This window comes from Macaca thibetana, chromosome 7, assembly GCF_024542745.1.
Source record: "Macaca thibetana thibetana isolate TM-01 chromosome 7, ASM2454274v1, whole genome shotgun sequence".
In the NCBI taxonomy this organism is placed as follows: Eukaryota; Metazoa; Chordata; class Mammalia; order Primates; family Cercopithecidae; genus Macaca; species Macaca thibetana.
This window is the reverse complement of record NC_065584.1, coordinates 105,970,814-105,987,750: the sequence shown is the minus strand read 5'-3', so window position 1 is coordinate 105,987,750 and position 16,937 is coordinate 105,970,814. Positions and strand designations below refer to the sequence as shown.

The 16,937-nt window shown below is 47.9% G+C and overlaps 1 protein-coding gene across 1 annotated transcript in view; it reads right to left on the bottom strand.

Annotated features, from left to right (window-relative positions):
- SLC28A1 (solute carrier family 28 member 1) overlaps nucleotides 1-16,937 on the bottom strand; it is a 65,819-nt gene extending 48,882 nt beyond the window's left edge. Inside the window, exons 1-5 of the mRNA XM_050796100.1 lie at nucleotides 16,824-16,937; nucleotides 15,755-15,866; nucleotides 14,749-14,837; nucleotides 13,234-13,325; nucleotides 2,231-2,414 (exon numbers count right to left, since the gene is read on the bottom strand). Of these exons, the coding sequence (XP_050652057.1) occupies nucleotides 2,231-2,414; nucleotides 13,234-13,325; nucleotides 14,749-14,837; nucleotides 15,755-15,850 (461 nt within the window). The 5' untranslated portion in view covers nucleotides 15,851-15,866; nucleotides 16,824-16,937. The remainder of the gene's footprint in view (nucleotides 1-2,230; nucleotides 2,415-13,233; nucleotides 13,326-14,748; nucleotides 14,838-15,754; nucleotides 15,867-16,823) is intronic.

Below are 16,937 nucleotides of genomic sequence, written 5' to 3'. Positions count from 1 at the left end.
GATGGTCCTGATCTCCTGACCTCATGATCCACCCGCCTCAGCCTCCCAAAGTGCTGGGATTACAGGCTTGAGCCACCATGCCTGGCTAAAAGTGTATGGTTTAATGGTTTTTAGTATAGTTACAGATTTGTGCAACCATTATCATAATCCTAGGATATTTTCATCAGCCCAAAATGAAGCCCCAAACCACTGGCGGTCACTACCTCCTCTTCCCATCCACCCTAGCAATCACTAATCAACTCTCTGTCTCCACAGATTTCCCATCACTAATCAACTCTCTGTCTCCACAGATTTGCCCATTCTGGACATTTCACATAAATGGAATCATGCAGTATATGGTTCTTTAAAACTGGCTTCTTTCACTGAGCATGATGTTCTCAAGGTTTATCATTATTGTAGTATTTATCAAGACTACATTCCTTTTCATGGCCAAATAATATTCTATTGTATGGATATATAGATTTTCTTTATCCATTTTCCAGTTGATGAACATATGTGTAGTTTTCACTTTTTGGCTATGATTAATGCTATATGAAGATTTGTGCACAAGTTTTTATGTGGACATATATTTTTATTTCTCTTAGGTATATACCTAGGAGTGGAATTTCTGGGTCATATGGTAAGTCAATGTTTAACATTTTGAGGAACTGCCTAACCATTTTCTTTTTTCTTTCTTTCTTTCTTTTTTTTTTTTTTTTGAGACAGAGTTTTGCTCTTGTTGGAGCAATGGTGCTGGAGTTCAATGGTGCGATCTCGACTCACTGCAACCTCTGCCTTCCGGTTTCAAGCAATTCTCCTGCCTCAGCCTCCCAAGTAGCTGAGATTACAGGCGCCCACCACCATGCCTGGCTAATTTTTGGATTTTTAGTAGAGACAGGGTTTTGCCATGTTGGCCAGGCTGGTCTCGAACTCCTGACCTCTTGATCCTCCCACCTTGGCCTCCCAAAGTGCTGCGATTACAGGCATGAGCCACCATGCCTGGTCAGCCATTTTCTAAAGCAGCTGCACTGTTTTGCATTTCTGCCAGCAGTGTCTCAGGGTTTCAATTTCTCCACATCTTTGTCAACACTTGTTATCATCTATCTTATTGATTATGGCCATCTGACTGAATATGAAGTGGTATCTTATTGTGGCTTTGCTTTGCATTTCCATGATGGCTACTGATGTTGAGCACATTTTCATGTGATTTTTGGCTGTAGCAAAACCTTTTATTCTTCAAATGGGTTGTCTTTTTATGGTTGAGTTGTAATTCTGCATACAGTTTCTTTATGCAGACATAGGATTTGTACATCTTTTCTCTCATTCCATGAGTTGTCTTTTCACTTTTTTGATAGTGTGCGTTGCATCAAAAAGTTTTTAGTTTTTATGAAGTCCAGTTTATCTGCATGCATTTTTTTAAAGGAAACTTCGTATCAGTCCCTCAAGTGGAAAACCATCATCAATGACTTGTCATAGAAAACCATTGTAAAAATAAATCACAAATGTATTTAATAAAGAGAAGTCAAATGTAACAGTAAATGTACTTATAAATAAAATTTAAAATGTGTTCATCCACAGGCTGGCTCAAATCATTTTGCTGTGGTATGCGGATTTCACTTTGGGAAAGTGAGAGTCACCCCTGTACCCTTGCATCCCCCTGACTTAGTCTTTGGGTATCTTTGGCCACCAGCTTCTTCATCAACAAAATAGAGTACTGAAATAGATTGATGGTCTTCAGACTTTTTTTTTAAGCCATAGAAACCGTTTTCTTCCCCCAAGCCAATTTTTTTTGCGAACCTTGGCTTACAAAACACATAAGACTCTGCTGGCTACATCAGAATTCCCTGGAGGCTAATGAAAAATACTAGCACCTGGACCCCGATCGAGCCTGCTGAATCCCACTCCAGGGATGGTCCCTGCGGCTTTTTGTCTCACACTGCCCAGGTGATCTCAGGGAGGTACTGATTTGGGCCCTCCTTGCTCCAGGAGCTGGGATCCCTGAATGGAGGCAACTGTTGAGTTCAGTTTTCATCCACCACAGTCACCTGCTGTAACTGGGACTAAGAACTGGTGAAACACCAAAAGATGCTGCTATGTTTGAAGTCACCCACAAGCTCCTGCCCTGGGGCCCTGGAGAGTTCTCCATGACACAAAGCCTTCCTCTTCCTCCAGCCCTGGCCATAACCCTGGAGCCAACCCCTCAGCTCACCGGCCCTCCCTTGTCCTGCCTCAGGGCTGTGAGCTCACTCACCTCTTAACCCAGAGCAGCAGGCGAGGATGGTCCTGAGGCTTGAGAAACCTCCTTAGCTTTGGCCCCAGAAGCCGTTTCAGCAGGCGGTGGCCCAGGAACGTGAGGACCACACAAGTGAGGACAAACAGAGCCAGGGCCCTCTGGAAATCCAGGAGGCAGGCCACCAGCAGGAAGGCAGCGAACGCTGGGGGACGAGAGAGAGGAGGGGTCAATGGCCACGACATCACCTCTTCAGGCCCCTGCAGCCCCGCCACGGACTCCACCTTACTCCACCTAGATCGTGGAGGGCAGGAAACTCACCCAACCTCACTGAGCCTGTTTCCTCATCTGGAAATGAAAACAACCATCACTACTGTGTCAAAAGTAGTTAGGAGTTACTGGCAGAAGGCATTGTGAAAGGGCCTTGTAAACTGTAAAGTGCTTACCAAATGTGAGGGAGATGTGTAAGGAGGCCGCAAAGCAAAACAGCAAGAGGTGCTGGGCATCAGTGGAGCATCTGCTGTGGTCCAGCGCCATGCTAGGCCCCGTGGAGGAAGGAGACGAGCCCATCAGCTACTCCATGAAGGAGTCCACATATGTGTGCTGGGACTGCATCCTGAAATGTTCATCAATGACCGTGCTTCCTAGAGTTTCCTTTCCCCTTTTGCCCTTCTCTCCTTTGAGCCACTCAGCCAGTACATGCTTATGCCTCAGAAAGGCGCGTGAGAATGGATAGCTGAGGGGGAGATGTCTCTCCCTAGATTTTTTTTTTTTTTTTTTTTTTGAGACAGGATCTCATTTTGTTGCCCAGGCTGGAGCACTATCTCGGCTGACTGCAACCTCCGCCTCCTGGGTCAAAGCAATGCTTCTGCCTTAGCCTCTCGAGTAGCTGGGATTACAGGTACCCACCACCAAGGCTGGCTAATTTCTGTATTTTTGGTAGAGACAGGGTTTCGTCATGTTGCTCAGGCTGGTGTTGAACTCCTGGGCTCAAGTGATCCGCCCACCTCAGCCTCCCAAAGTGCTGCGATTACAAGTGTAAGCCATCGCACCTGGCCTCTCCCTGGCTTTGGAATTTCAGAATCCAGGATCCTCAAAGAATGGAAAGGATGCTTAACCATGGATAAAAAATGTGATCTGAAACATCACGAATAAAGGTAAGTTCTACCCAACCGCTCTGCTACCAGGCAATAACAAGGACAATGGTATCACAGAGAAAGCGCCTGAGCCTGGCAAGGCTGCCAAGCCAGGTGTGTTTGCAGCGTTGCAAGCAGCAAAGCCTTGTGCCTGGCTTCCTGGTGGAGCCCCAGGGAGGTCCCAGGACTGCAGAGAGAGGAATGCCCACGCGGTGCATGGCAAGCCAGTGAGGCTCTGCAGGCACCAAAACAGCTGAAGTGGTCTCCATGAGAGGCCTGAAGAGGAGAGAGGTGGGAGACCAGAATGAGCCCACCATGGGGAAGAGGGCGTCGCCATGGTCACCTGCAAGGATGGAGGACCCAGGACCAGCTGGAGAAGTGGACAAGTCAGGAGACACTTGAGGAGTAATAATAGATAAGCCCCCCTGGTAACCCCCAGAGGAAGGGATGAAGGAAGATTCCAACTGGACAGAAATTGAGTTCCCGTCACTCGCTGGAATGATAAAATTGAGGGAGAAGATAAGTTGAGTCATAAAACATAAAATGACCCTTCTCTCATATGGAAGCTTGTGGGCCAGAGTTCCAACCTGAACGGGTGTCACTGAGACACACAGCTGGAGCCCCACAGGGTGGTGCTGGGGCTGCTGGTACCAGCCGTGGAGGTTCAGGGGAGGCGGACCTGGCCAGGGAGAGGATCCGTGGTCACCAGGAGGTGAGCTTAGCACTTCAGATGCACTTTCACAATGAATCCTCACAAGACCCCTATAAGGTAGGGTCTACAGTGATGCCCACTTGGAGAGCGAGGCCTCTGAGGCCAGCCAAGATGAGTGCCTCACACAGGGAGGGCATGGGGCGAGGAGGCCAAGAAGGTCTGTGCACCTCAGGTCCTGTGCTTTGTGGTTGAGGCGGGCCAGGAAGGCTGGGGGAGTCTGGGTAGACCAGGACAGGGACTCAGGGAGAGGGGGCAGTGTGGAGAAGTCCTGCAGGCAGGGCACAAGGACAGTAGTACTTTTGGAAGTATTTTATTCATCTAGGATCCATTCACAGGGATTGGTTTGGGGACGGGCAGGACCTGAGCTAAGCTCCTTGAAGAACTCCCTGGGACTTTGACTGGAACAGCCAGCAAGAGGCACCCCCTTCTTCTAAGACTGGGGACACCAAGGCCATCCTTGTTAGTCTGGTGCCAGGGCTGTCGCTGTACCCATGGAGAAGGCCTACCTGAGGTGAGCAAGCCACTGTCACAGATCAGGAGCCAAGTCCTGAGAATGTGAGCTTCATTTCTCTATCACAGCTATTCCCAGAACATCTGTGAACAGCCTCCCCAGGAAAGAGGTGATGTAATAAAGATATTGAAAAGCTAGAGAAATCAAAGTCACCCAGAGACAGTCACTGCTGACCATTGCAAGAGATCATTTAATGATTCAGTTTGCATTCCTGAAAGCCATGGCAAACGTGGAAATAGGATGAGAGGGATAATTTTCATTCTCTACTGAGATAATTCAATTGTTCTTCAAGAGAAACAAATTGGATCTGAGTGAAGGAGGCAGCCAAGGAAACAGAGACGGTCCTGGCTTCAGACCCTGCCAAAAGTGGACGTCACCATCTCTAGGAGGAAGCTGTGAGGAAGCTGTGAGGGACATGGACCCACACCATCTCAGCAGATGACCCTACTTTAAAGTTCACCAAGCAGACCAGGTCATTGCTGTCACCTCTCTCACTGTCTTTCCCCTCCAGAGCACCTATAATGAGCTCTGCATCTGTACCCATCCTCCTTTTTCTTTTTTCAAAATTTATTTTTATTTTTAAAATTTTTTGTAGAGGTTGGGTCTTGCTGTGTGGCCCAGGCTGGTCTTGAACTCCTGGGCTCAAACAATCCTCCCACTGCAGCCTTCCGAAGTGCTGGGATTACAGGCATGAACCACCTGCCATGCCTGGCCCCTCTTTAATTCCAACCTGTCAGGATGAGGTGAACTTGCTCCTGAAAAGACCCACCCCTCCCTGTGGGGTGGGGAGCTCTTCTACTCTGTGCCAGGGGACCTTGCTCCATTGATCATCTTTTCATCTCCCATTCCTTCACGTTCCTTCTACAAACTCCCCACCTCAGCTCCTACACACAAAGTGTCTCCCACCCCAAACTCATGCCCATCCTTGACACTTGGTCACATGCTGCCCATTCATCCTCCCCGCCTGACGTCATAAAAATTGATCAAGGCTGGGCGCAGTGGCTCACGCCTGTAATCCCAGCACTTTGGGAGGCTGAGGAGGTGGATCACGAGGTCAGGAGATCAAGATCATCCTGGCTAACACGGTGAAACCCTGTCTCTACTAAATATAAAAAATATTAGCCGGGCGTGGTGGCAGGCGCCTGTAGTCCCAGCTACTCGGGAGGCTGAGGCAGGAGAATGGTGTGAACCCAGAAGGCAGAGGTTGCAGTGAGCCGAGATAGCACCACTGCACTCCAGCCTGGGTGACAGAGCAAGACTCCATCTCAAAAAAATAATAAAAAAGGTTGGTTCCAAGATGGCCGAGTAGGAACAGCTCCAGTCTGCAGCTCTCAGCGTGAGCGATGCAATAGATGGGTGATTTCTGCATTTCCAACTGAGGTACCAGGTTCATCTCACTGGGGCTCTCACTGGGGCTTGTCAGACAGTTGATGCAGCCCACTTAGCAGGGCGGGGCATCGCCTCACCCAGGAAGTGCAAGGGGTCAGGGAATTCCATTCCCCAGCAAAGGGAAGCCATGACAGACGGTACCTGGAAAATCGGCACACTCCCACCCTAATACTGTGCTTTTCCAATGGCCTTAGCAAACGGTGCACCAGGAGATTATATCCCGTGCCTGACTTGGAGGGTCCCACACCCACGGAGCCTCGCTCACTATTAGCACAGCAGTCTGAGATCAAACTGCAAGGCGGCAGTGAGGTTGGGGGAGGGGTGTCCACCATTGCTGAGGCTTGAGTAGGTAAATAAAGCGGTCCAGAAGCTGGAACTGGGTGGAGCCCACCACAGCTCAAGGAGGCCTCCCTGCCTCTGTAGACTCCACCTCTGGGGGCAGGGCATAGCTGAACAAAAGGCAGCAGAAACTTCTGCAGGCTTAAACGTCCTGTCTGACAGCTTTGAAGAGAGTAGTGGTCCTCCCAGCACAGAATTTGAGATCTGAGAATGGACACTCTGCCTCCTCAAGTGGGTCCCTGACTCCCAGTACCCTAACTGGGAGACACCTCCCAGTAGGGGCCAACTGACACCTCCCACGGCTGGATGCCCCTCTGAGATGAAGCTTCCAGAGGCAGGATCAGGCAGCAACATCTGCCGTTCTGCAATATTTGTGGTTTTGAAGCCTCTGCTGGTGATACCCAGGCAAACAGGGTCTGGAGTGGACCTCCAGCAAACTCCAACAGACCTGCAGCTGAGGGTCCTGACTGCTAGAAGGAAAACTAACAAACAGAAAGGACATCCACACCAAAACCCCATCTGTACATCACCATCATCAAAGACCAAAGGTAGATAAAACCACAAAGATGGGGAGAAACCACAGCAGAAAAGCTGAAAATTCTAAAAATCAGAGTGCCTCTTCTCCTCCAAAGGAATGCAGCTCCTTGCCAGCAATGGAACAAAGCTGGATGGAGCATGACTTTGATGGCTTGAGAGAAGAAGACTTCAGACAATTGGTAATAACAAACTTCTCTGAGCTAAAGGAGGATGTTCGAACCCATCGCAAAGAAGCTAAAAACCTTGAAAAAAGATTAGACGAATGGCTAACTAGAATAAACAGTGTAGAGAAGTCTTAAATGACCTGATGGAGCTGAAAACCGTGGCACAAGAACTATGTGATGTATGCACAAGCTTCAGTTGCCGATTTGATCAAGTAGAAGAAAGGGTATTAGTGATTGAAGATCAAATGAATGAAATGAAGCAAGAAGAGAAGTTTAGAGAAAAAAGAGTAAAAAGAAACAAACAAAGCCTCCAAGAAATATGGGACTATGTGAAAAGACCAAATCTACGTCTGACTGGTATACCTGAAAGTGACAGGGAGAATGGAACCAAGTTGGAAAACATTCTTCAGGATTTTATCCAGGAGAACTTCCCCAACCTAGTGAGGCAGGCCAACTTTCAAATTCAGGAAATACAGTGAACGTCACAAAGATACTCCTCGAGAAGAGCAACTCCAAGACACATAATTGTCAGATTCACCAAAGTTGAAATGAAGGAAAAAATATTAAGGGCAGCCAGAGAGAAAGGCTGGGTTACTCACAAAGGGAAGCCCATCAGACTAACAGTGGATCTCGCAGCAGAAACCCTATAAGCCAGAAGAGAGTGGGGGGCAATATTCAACATTCTTAAAGAAAAGAATTTTCAAACCAGAATTTCATATCCAGCCAAACTAAGCTTCATAAGTGAAGGAGAAATAAAATCCTTTACAGACAAACAAATGCTGAGAGCTTTTATCACCACAAGGCCTGCCTTACAAGAGCTCCTGAAGGAAGCACTAAACATGGAAAGGAACAACTGGTATCAGCCACTGCAAAAACATGCCAAATTGTAAAGACCATCAATGCTATGAAGAAACTGCATCAATGAATGGGCAAAATAACCAGCTAACATCATAATGACAGGATCAAATTCACACATAACAATATTAACCCTAAATGTAAATGGGCTAAATGCTCCAATTAAAAGACACAGACGGGCAAATTGGATAAAGAGTCAAGACCCATCGGTGTGCTGTATTCAGGAGACCCATCTCACGTGCAGAGACACACACAAGCTCAAAATAAAGGAATGGAGGAAGATCTACCAAGCAAATGGAAAACAAAAAAAGGCAGGGGTTGCAATCCTAGTCTCTGATAAAACAGACTTTAAACCAACAAAGATCAAAAGAGACAAAGAAGGCCATTACATAATGGTAAAGGGATCAATTCAACAAGAAGAGCTAACTACCCTAAATATATATGCACCCAATACAGGAGCACCCACATTCATAAAGCAAGTCCTTAGAGGCCTACAAAGAGACTTAGACTCCCACACAATAATAATAGGAGACCTTAACACCCCACTGTCAACATTAGACAGATCAATGAGACAGAAAGTTAACAATGAGATCCAGGAATTGAACTCAGCTCTGAACCAAGTGGACCTAATAGACATCTACAGAACTCTCCACCCCAAATCAACAGAATATATATTCTTCTCAGCACCACATCACACTCATTCCAAAATTGACCACATAGTTGGAAGTAAAGCACTCCTCAGTAAATGTAAAAGAACAGAAATTATAACAAACTGTCTCTCAGACCACAGTGCAATCAAACTAGAACTCAGGATTCAGAAACTCACTCAAAACCGCCCAACTACATGGAAACTGAACAACCTGCTCCTGAATAACTACTGGATACATAACGAAATGAAGGCAGAAATAAAGATGTTCTTTGAAACCAATGAGAACAAAGACACAACATACCAGAATCTCTGGGACACATTTAAAGCAGTGTGTAGAGGGAAATTTATAGCACTAAATGCCCACAAGAGAAAGCAGGAAAGATCTAAAATGGACACCCTAATATCACAATGAAAAGAACTAGAGAAGCAAGATCAAGCATATTCAAAAGCTAGCAGAAGGCAAGAAATAACTAAGATCAGAGCAGAACTGAAGGAGATAGAGACACAAAAAACCCTTCAAAAAATCAATGAATCCAGGAGCTGGTTTTTTAATTGATAGACCGCTAGCAAGCTTAATAAAGAAGAAAAGAGAGAAGAATCAAATAGACACAATAAAAAATGATAAAGGGGATATCACCACCGATCCCACAGAACTACAAACTACCATCAGAGAATATGATAAACACCTCTACACAAATAAACTAGAAAATCTAGAAGAAATGGATAAATTCCTGGACACATACACTCTCCCAACACTAAACCAGGAAGAAGTTGAATCCCTGAATAGACCAATAACAGGCTCTGAAATTGAGGCAATAGTTAATAGCCTACCAACCAAAAAAAGTCCCGGACCAGACAGATTCACAACCGAATTCTACCAGAGGTACAAAGAGGAGCTGGTACCATTCCTTCTGAAACTATTCCAACCAGTAGAAAAAGAGGGAATCCTCCCTAATTCATTTTATGAGCCCAACATCATCCTGATACCAAAGCCTGGCAGAGACACAACAAAAAAAAGAGAATTTTAGACCAATATCCCTGATGAACATCGATGCAAAAATCCTCAATAAAATACTGGCAAACCGAATCCAGCAGCACATCAAAAAGCTTATCCACCACGAACAAGTTGGCTTCATCCCTGGGATGCAAGCCTGGGTCAACATATGCAAATCAACAAACATAATCCATCATATAAACAGCACCAAAGACAAAAACCACATGATTATCTCAATAGATGCAGAAAAGGCCTTTGACAAAATTCAGCAGCCTTTCATGCTAAAAACCTCTCAATAAACTAGGTATTGATGGAACGTATCTCAAAATAATAAGAGCTATTTATGACAAACCCACAGCCAATATGATACCGAATGGGCAAAAACTGGAAGCATTCCCTTTGAAAACTGGCACAAGACAGGGATGCCCTCTCTCACCACTCCTATTCAACACAGTGTTGGAAGTTCTGGCCAGGGCAATCAGGCAGGAGAAAGAAATAAAGGGTATTCAATTAGGAAAAGAGGGAGTCAGATTGTTCCTGTTTGCAGATGACATGATTGTATATTTAGAAAACCCCATCGTCTCAGCCTAAAATCTCCTTAAGCTAATAAGCAACTTCAGCAAAGTCTCAGGATACAAAATCAATGTGCAAAAATCACGAGCGTTCCTATACACCAATAACAGACAAACAGAGAGCCAAATCATGAGTGAACTCCCATTCACAATTGCTTCAAAGAGAATAAAATACCTAGGAATCCAACTTATAAGGGAAGTGAAGGACCTCTTCAAGGAGAACTACAAACCACTGCTCAACGAAATAAAAGAGGACACACACAAATAGAAGAACATTCCATGCTCACGGAGAGGAAGAATCAATATTGTGAAAATGGCCATACTACCCAAGGTAATTTATAGATTCAATGCCATCCCCATCAAGCTACCATGACTTTCTTCACAGGACTGGGAAAAAAACTACTTTAAAGTTTATATGGAACAAAAAAAGAGCCTGCATTGCCAAGACAATCCTAAGCCAAAAGAACAAAGCTGGAGGAATCATGCTACCTGACTTCAAACTATACTATGAGGCTGCAGTAACCAAAACAGCATGGTACTGGTACCAAAAGAGAGATACAGACCAATGGAACAGAATAGAGCGCTTGGAAATAATACCACACATCTACAACCATCTGTTCTTTGACAAATCTGGCAAAAATAAGAAAAGGGGAAAGGATTCCCTATTTAATAAATGGTGCTGGGAAAACTGGCTAGCCATATGTAGAAAGCTGAAACTGGATCCTTTCCTTACACCTTATATGAAAATTAATTCAAGATGGATTAAATACTTAAATGTTAGACCCAAAACCATAAAAACCCTAGAAGAAAGCCTAGGCAATACCATTTAGGCCATAGGCATGGGCAAGGACTTCATGTCTAAAACACCAAAAGCAATGGCAACAAAAGCCAAAATTGACAAATGGGATCTAATTAAACTAAAGAGCTTCTGCACAGCAAAAGTAACTACCATCAGAGTGAACAGGCAACCTACAGAATGGGAGAAAATTTTTACAATCTACCCATCTGACAAAGGGCTAATATCCAGAATCTACAAAGAACTTTACAAATTTACAAGCAAAAATCAAACAACCCCATCAAAAAGTGGGCAAAAGATATGAACAGACACTTCTCAAAAGAAGACATTTATGCAGCCAGCAGACACGTGAAAAAATGCTCATCATCACTGGCCATCAGAGAAATGCAAATCAAAACCACAATGTGATACCATCTCACACCAGTTAGAATGGCGATCATTAAAAAGTCAGGAAACAACAGGTGCTGGAGAGGATTTGGAGAAATAGGAATGCTTTTACACTGTTGGTGGGACTGTGAACTAGTTCAACCATTGTGGAAGACAGCGTGGCGATTCCTCAAGGATCTAGAACTAGAAATACCATTTGACCCAGCCATCCCATTACTGGGCATATACCCAAAGGATTACAAATCATGCTGCTATAAAGACACATGCACACATATGTTTATTGTAGCACTATTTACAATAGCAAAGACTTGGAACCAACCCAAATGTCCATCAATGATAGACTAGATTAAGAAAATGCGGCACGTATACACTGTGGAATACTATGCAGCCATAAAAAAGGATGAGTTCATGTCCTTTGTAGGGACATGGTTGAAGATGGAAACCATCATTCTGAGCAAACTATTGCAAGGACAGAAAACCAAACACTGCATGTTCTCACTCATAGGTGGGAACTGAACAGTGAGAACACTTGGACACAGGGTGGGGAACATCACACACTGGGGTCTGTCATGGGGTGGGCGGTGGGGGAAGAATAGCATTAGGAAATATACCTAATGTAAATGACAAGTTAATGGGTGCAGCACACCAACATTGCACATGTATACATATGTAACAAACTTGCATGTTGTGCACATGTACCCTAGAACTTAAGGTATAATAATAATAAAAAAAATTGATCCCAAAAGCCATTTACACTTGCTGTCTGCACAGCCTCTTCTCCCATCTGCTCAAATTCAGTTTCTGCACCTACACCCTAAGTCATCAACGGCCTCCTTGTCCCAAAATCGGTGGACATGGCTCATTTTGTCCTGCAGGTCTTGCAGAGATGCTGCTGATCTTTCCCTCCTTGAAACCCTTGCTCCTTTGGCTGCCACCAACCCCTTCTGTGTGGCTGGTCTCCAGGCTTCTGTCCTTGACCCACTTCTCAATTCATTCTCCAAGTGTGCCTGGGGAGCCTCCTCTCTCTCTCAGATGGCCTGGCAGTGGTACCTCCAACAAACTGCCCGAATTATCCCCCTTCCTTCCAAGACTCCCTCCTGCACGCATGTTCTCTAGCTCTGTGGAAGCCACCATCATCCTCCCATTACCCGAGCAGGCCCCTGGGGCAGCCCTGATTCAGCGTTTCCTTCGTCCTGCACATCCAGTCATTCCCAAGTGCAGCTAGTATTGCTTCCCTAGGACCTCTCCTATTGCCCCCGCCCACCTTCCACAGCTTCATTCTCACACAGGCACTGCAGCCCTCAATGTCTCCTTCTCCCCATCTTTCCTGCCCTCCTTCCAGGGTCCCACAGTGTGAATTCCACCTTGATGCTTCCCTGTTCAAACCCTTCAGTGGCTCTCTCTGGCCTTGAGGGTAAAATCCAAGTCCCTGAGCATCCTCCCATCTCCCTACCCACTCCCCATCCCGGGCCCTTTCCTATCCCTCCAGCCCCATCCCCTGGCACTCCTTGTCTAGAACTTTACCCTCCAGACCTTAGAGTGCAGACATCGAGGTTTATCAAAACCCACACCCTGCCAGTTTTCACCTTTGCTCCTGTGACTCCTCTGTGTGGAGTGCCTTTGCCCTCCTTAGTGTCCTTCCCCTACACCTGGCTAACTCCTACTCAGCCTGTGAGACTCCAGTGTCACCTCCTCCTGGAAGTCCTCCCTGACCATCCCCCATCCCTCCTTGGTGCTCCCAGATGACATGCTGCATTATGTGAAAATATTTCTTCCCCCTCCCTTACTGATGAGGGAGTGCGTTGGGAACAAGATCTGGCCTGGTTTAATGGATGCCTCAGTACCCAGCAAGGGAACTGGCCCTGAGTTGGTGCTCAACAACCATTTGTTGAATGACTGGGTAAGTGAATAATCCTGCCCTGAGACATGGATAACTGAGGCAGGAGTCATCGTGTCCTGGGTAGTGCTGGGCCCCAGGCTCACCAGTGCAGAGCAGGCCTGTGCTGATCCATCGAAACAGCTGCATGTGCTCCCTGCAGAAACTTCTGGCTCTCAGGGCTGGCTGCAGGTTCCTCCTGGGAACAGGACCAGTAGGGTCCATGAGTGCATGAGCAGACCCCACCTGGGGGAGATCCTCAGCACCTCCACTCAGGTATGTCCCTGGTAAAGTGGCAACAGGGGCAAGCCAGGGCTTACCTTGACATCCTCACAGGGTTGCAGGGCAACCCCAGCTCAGGGCGAACAGAGAAATGGCTCAGGCCTTCCTGCCTCTGTGGCAGCACCTACAGGCCCCCCTACCCCAGTGATAGTCCCTGCCTCCAGGGCTCGGGAGGAAGTTCACTGAAAAGGCAGAACCTCATCAACATACAGAAATGTGGCTGGGGGGCGCGGTGGCTCACGCCAGTAATCCCAGCACTTTGGGAGGCCCAGGAGGGTGGATCGCTTGAGCCCAGGAGTTTGAGACTAGCCTGGGCAACCTGACAAACCCCGTCTCTACCAAAAATACAAAAATTAGCTGGGCAGGTGGCGTGCATCTGTGGTCCCAGCTACTCAAGAAGCTGAGGCAGGAGAATTGCTTGAGCCCAGGAGGGGCTGAACCAAGATCATGCCACTGCACTCCAGCCCAGGCAACAGAGTGAGACCTGCCTCAAAAAAAAAAAAAAAAAAAAAAAAGAGAGAGGAAGGAAGGAAGGAAGGAAAGAATGAAGGAAGGAAAAGCAAGCAAGAAAGAAAGACAAACACGGATGGCTCCCTCCCCTTCCCTGTCGTTCATCCACGTGCCCATGGGACACACATTGAGCCTACTCAATGCTAATTGGAATCCACCCACCAGCTGCCATTTTAAGGAGCCTCTTGCCCCCTCTCAGTCCCCACCTCCCACCTCCTGAGAGGGTTGGGGAGGCATTCTTCCCATACCCCCTGCCCAGGCAGAGAAATGGAATCCCTCCCCCACCACCACCCCCTACCCATCACGGTGTCCTTAGCTCCACATCTGGCCAGCAAGGACCCAGACTGCCCAGACATCAGGAGGCAGAGTTCTAGGCTCACCTCAGACACTTGCTGCCTATGCCACCCAGGCTGGTCCCTTCCCCTCTCTGGGCTTCCACCTCCCCGTGTAAAATCAGGGGCCTTGCCCAGTTCAGGATTTTTAACCGGAGTCTTGGGACTCCCCAAGGTACCCCAGAGACTGAATGGGGGGAGAAGGCAGAAGGGGAGGTTGAGAGGGAGGTCTAGCTGGTTCGGAGCAGGCCCCACGGTATATACTGGGGTTCCTGATGGGATTTCATTTGAGCTGCTCAAAAGCAGGTGGGGAGCCCATGATTTGGCTCACCCTTGAGTCTAATGTGCTTGTGCGTGTTGGCTAAAGCGCCTTTATTCCTTCCTTCAACAAAGGTTCACGTCCCCACAACTCCCATCCGCCAGTAGGCCCGGCTCCGCATCCTGTTCCCAAGCAGCCTCCACCCCAGGCCCACCCTTGTCTCTCCAGAGATCACCTACCATCTGGAGAAGCGCTTCGGCGCCGCCTCGATCCGGTTGCTCCTGATCTCGGTGGCGCTCAAGTCGCTCCCAGGGAGCTGGCCTTCCTCCTACAGCCAGCAGGGGGCTGTCAGGGCAGCCTGCCCCTTACCTGTCCACAGGAACTTACAGCCAGGGGTCAGGGGCCACGGTGAGACCCTGGCTGAGGAGGGGACTGGGCTGGGGCACAGGGAGGAATTAGAAGGCTACTGAACTGAATTCTGCAAGGCAGGCACTGAGCACCTACTGTGTGCAGAGGGCTCTGCCAGACACATCCTGCCCTCAGCGAGCTCATGGTCTGCGCAGGGACAGACACCTGCTGCCCAGCTGTGACTGGAAGGGACTGAGAGGAGGCCTGTAAGGGAGGCCCCAGGCAGGGCTACCTCAACGCATGACCTCAGGGCACCACGCACCCCCGAGTCTGTGGAGCTGTTTTGGGTAGGGGGTGGGCATTCTTGCAGATGACAGCATGAAAGGAGCACCCCAAGAGACAAGGGCAGTGAAGGGGAGGGGGCTTTGTCAGAGCAGGCTGGGAGGGTGCAGGGTGTCCTACTAGGCTCCAAGTTCTGGGTGGTGTGCCTCGACATGACCTGGCCACTTGAAAGCAAGGACAAGGCTCCTTGAAGGCTGAGATTTCCTTAGAGACCCCCTCCCCCGTCATCTGGTTTTTATTCTCATTCTGTAGGTAACAGCTCAAATGTCACTTCCTCATTGGGGCCTGCCCTGCCCTTTCAGACTAGGACTTTCAGACTACAGTGCACACAGTACGTGCTCAGTCAATGTATAATGACTGAAATAAAGGGGGCTGCCTTGTGTTGAGGAGGCCAACACACTGGGAGGTTCCTAACTGTGTGAGCAAGGAGGTGAGAAGGAGGCAGAAGAATGGGGTGTGAGGGAAGGTGGTGAGCAAAAGCCTCACCCCCTCGGCAGCCAGACTCAAGTCAAAGAGGTTGAGAGGTCAGGATGACTGATGGGGAAGGGTACAGACCAGGCTTTCCAAGAAATCAGCCCCCATGTTCTCCAGACCCTTGGCCACAGGTGTGAGAGAGATGGACTGTCTTCGTCCTGAGGGGTCGTTCTCCATGTTCCAGACCTTCCAGCTGAAAGACAAATCAGTGAGGCCCAGCGCTGAGAGGGAGGCCAGGCAGGGCCCAGGTTAGGGGCCTGGGCAAGTGGGAGAGGGCGGAGTTGGGGGAGCAGATGCCTGGCACAGCCAGAGCCCTGCCTGGGGGCCACCTGTGCCATCCCAGAGCTCACCCCTCCTTGTGACTGGGACTGCAGCCTTGGCTTCCCAGCACATGGATGAGGTACCCCTTCCTTTTTCTAGAGACTGGGTCTCCCTATGTTGCCCAGGCTGGTCTCCAACTCCTGGGCTCAAGCAGTCCTCCCACCTTAGCCTCCCAAAGTGTTGGGATTACAGGTATGAACCACCACCCCAGCCTGCACCCACATCTGAACCTGTGAGAGGCAAGTCCTTGTGAACTCTGGGAGTTCCAGGCAGAAACAGCAAATTCTGTCCACTTCATAGAGAAGGAAAGTAAGGAATTATATACAGCATGCATATGTATCTGATACAGGCATTTTTCTGAAGAGAGGACCTAGCTTTCATCACTCCCTACAATGGGTTAAAACTATTACCATTAAGCGAGATCTTCATTGTATTCTACTTTTCCATCTCTGAAAGATAGAGGTGCAACATCCTTAAAGGCATCATTCCAGTCCCTGGATCCAACTATACCTGAAACCAATCCTACCCCTGGACTTTTCCATTGCAAAAATCAATATAGTTCATTTTTTGCTGAAGCTCAGTTCATAGGCTTAAATTCCTCTGTAAATAAGAGTGCTAACTAACACCTCCTCTCTCCCTACTCTTGTTCCCACTCCTTTTTCTCCCCTTGGGGAATGCCCTACTCTATCCAAATGTAAGCCCAGTTAGGCTGACATACTCAGAGACTCGTGTACGTGCATGCACACACACAGGCGGAGCCTGGAAATGCCCCAGATCACACACAGACACACAGCGGCGCACACAGAGGCAGGGCCCTGTTTCTACTCACGTATCTGCGGTGAACAGGTTGCTCTCAGAGAGAGAGAAGAACACGTCTTTGTGGGCACAAGCTGGATCCAACCTGCTTTTGCTCTGGCTTGCCTTGTCACTTCAGCAGAAATTC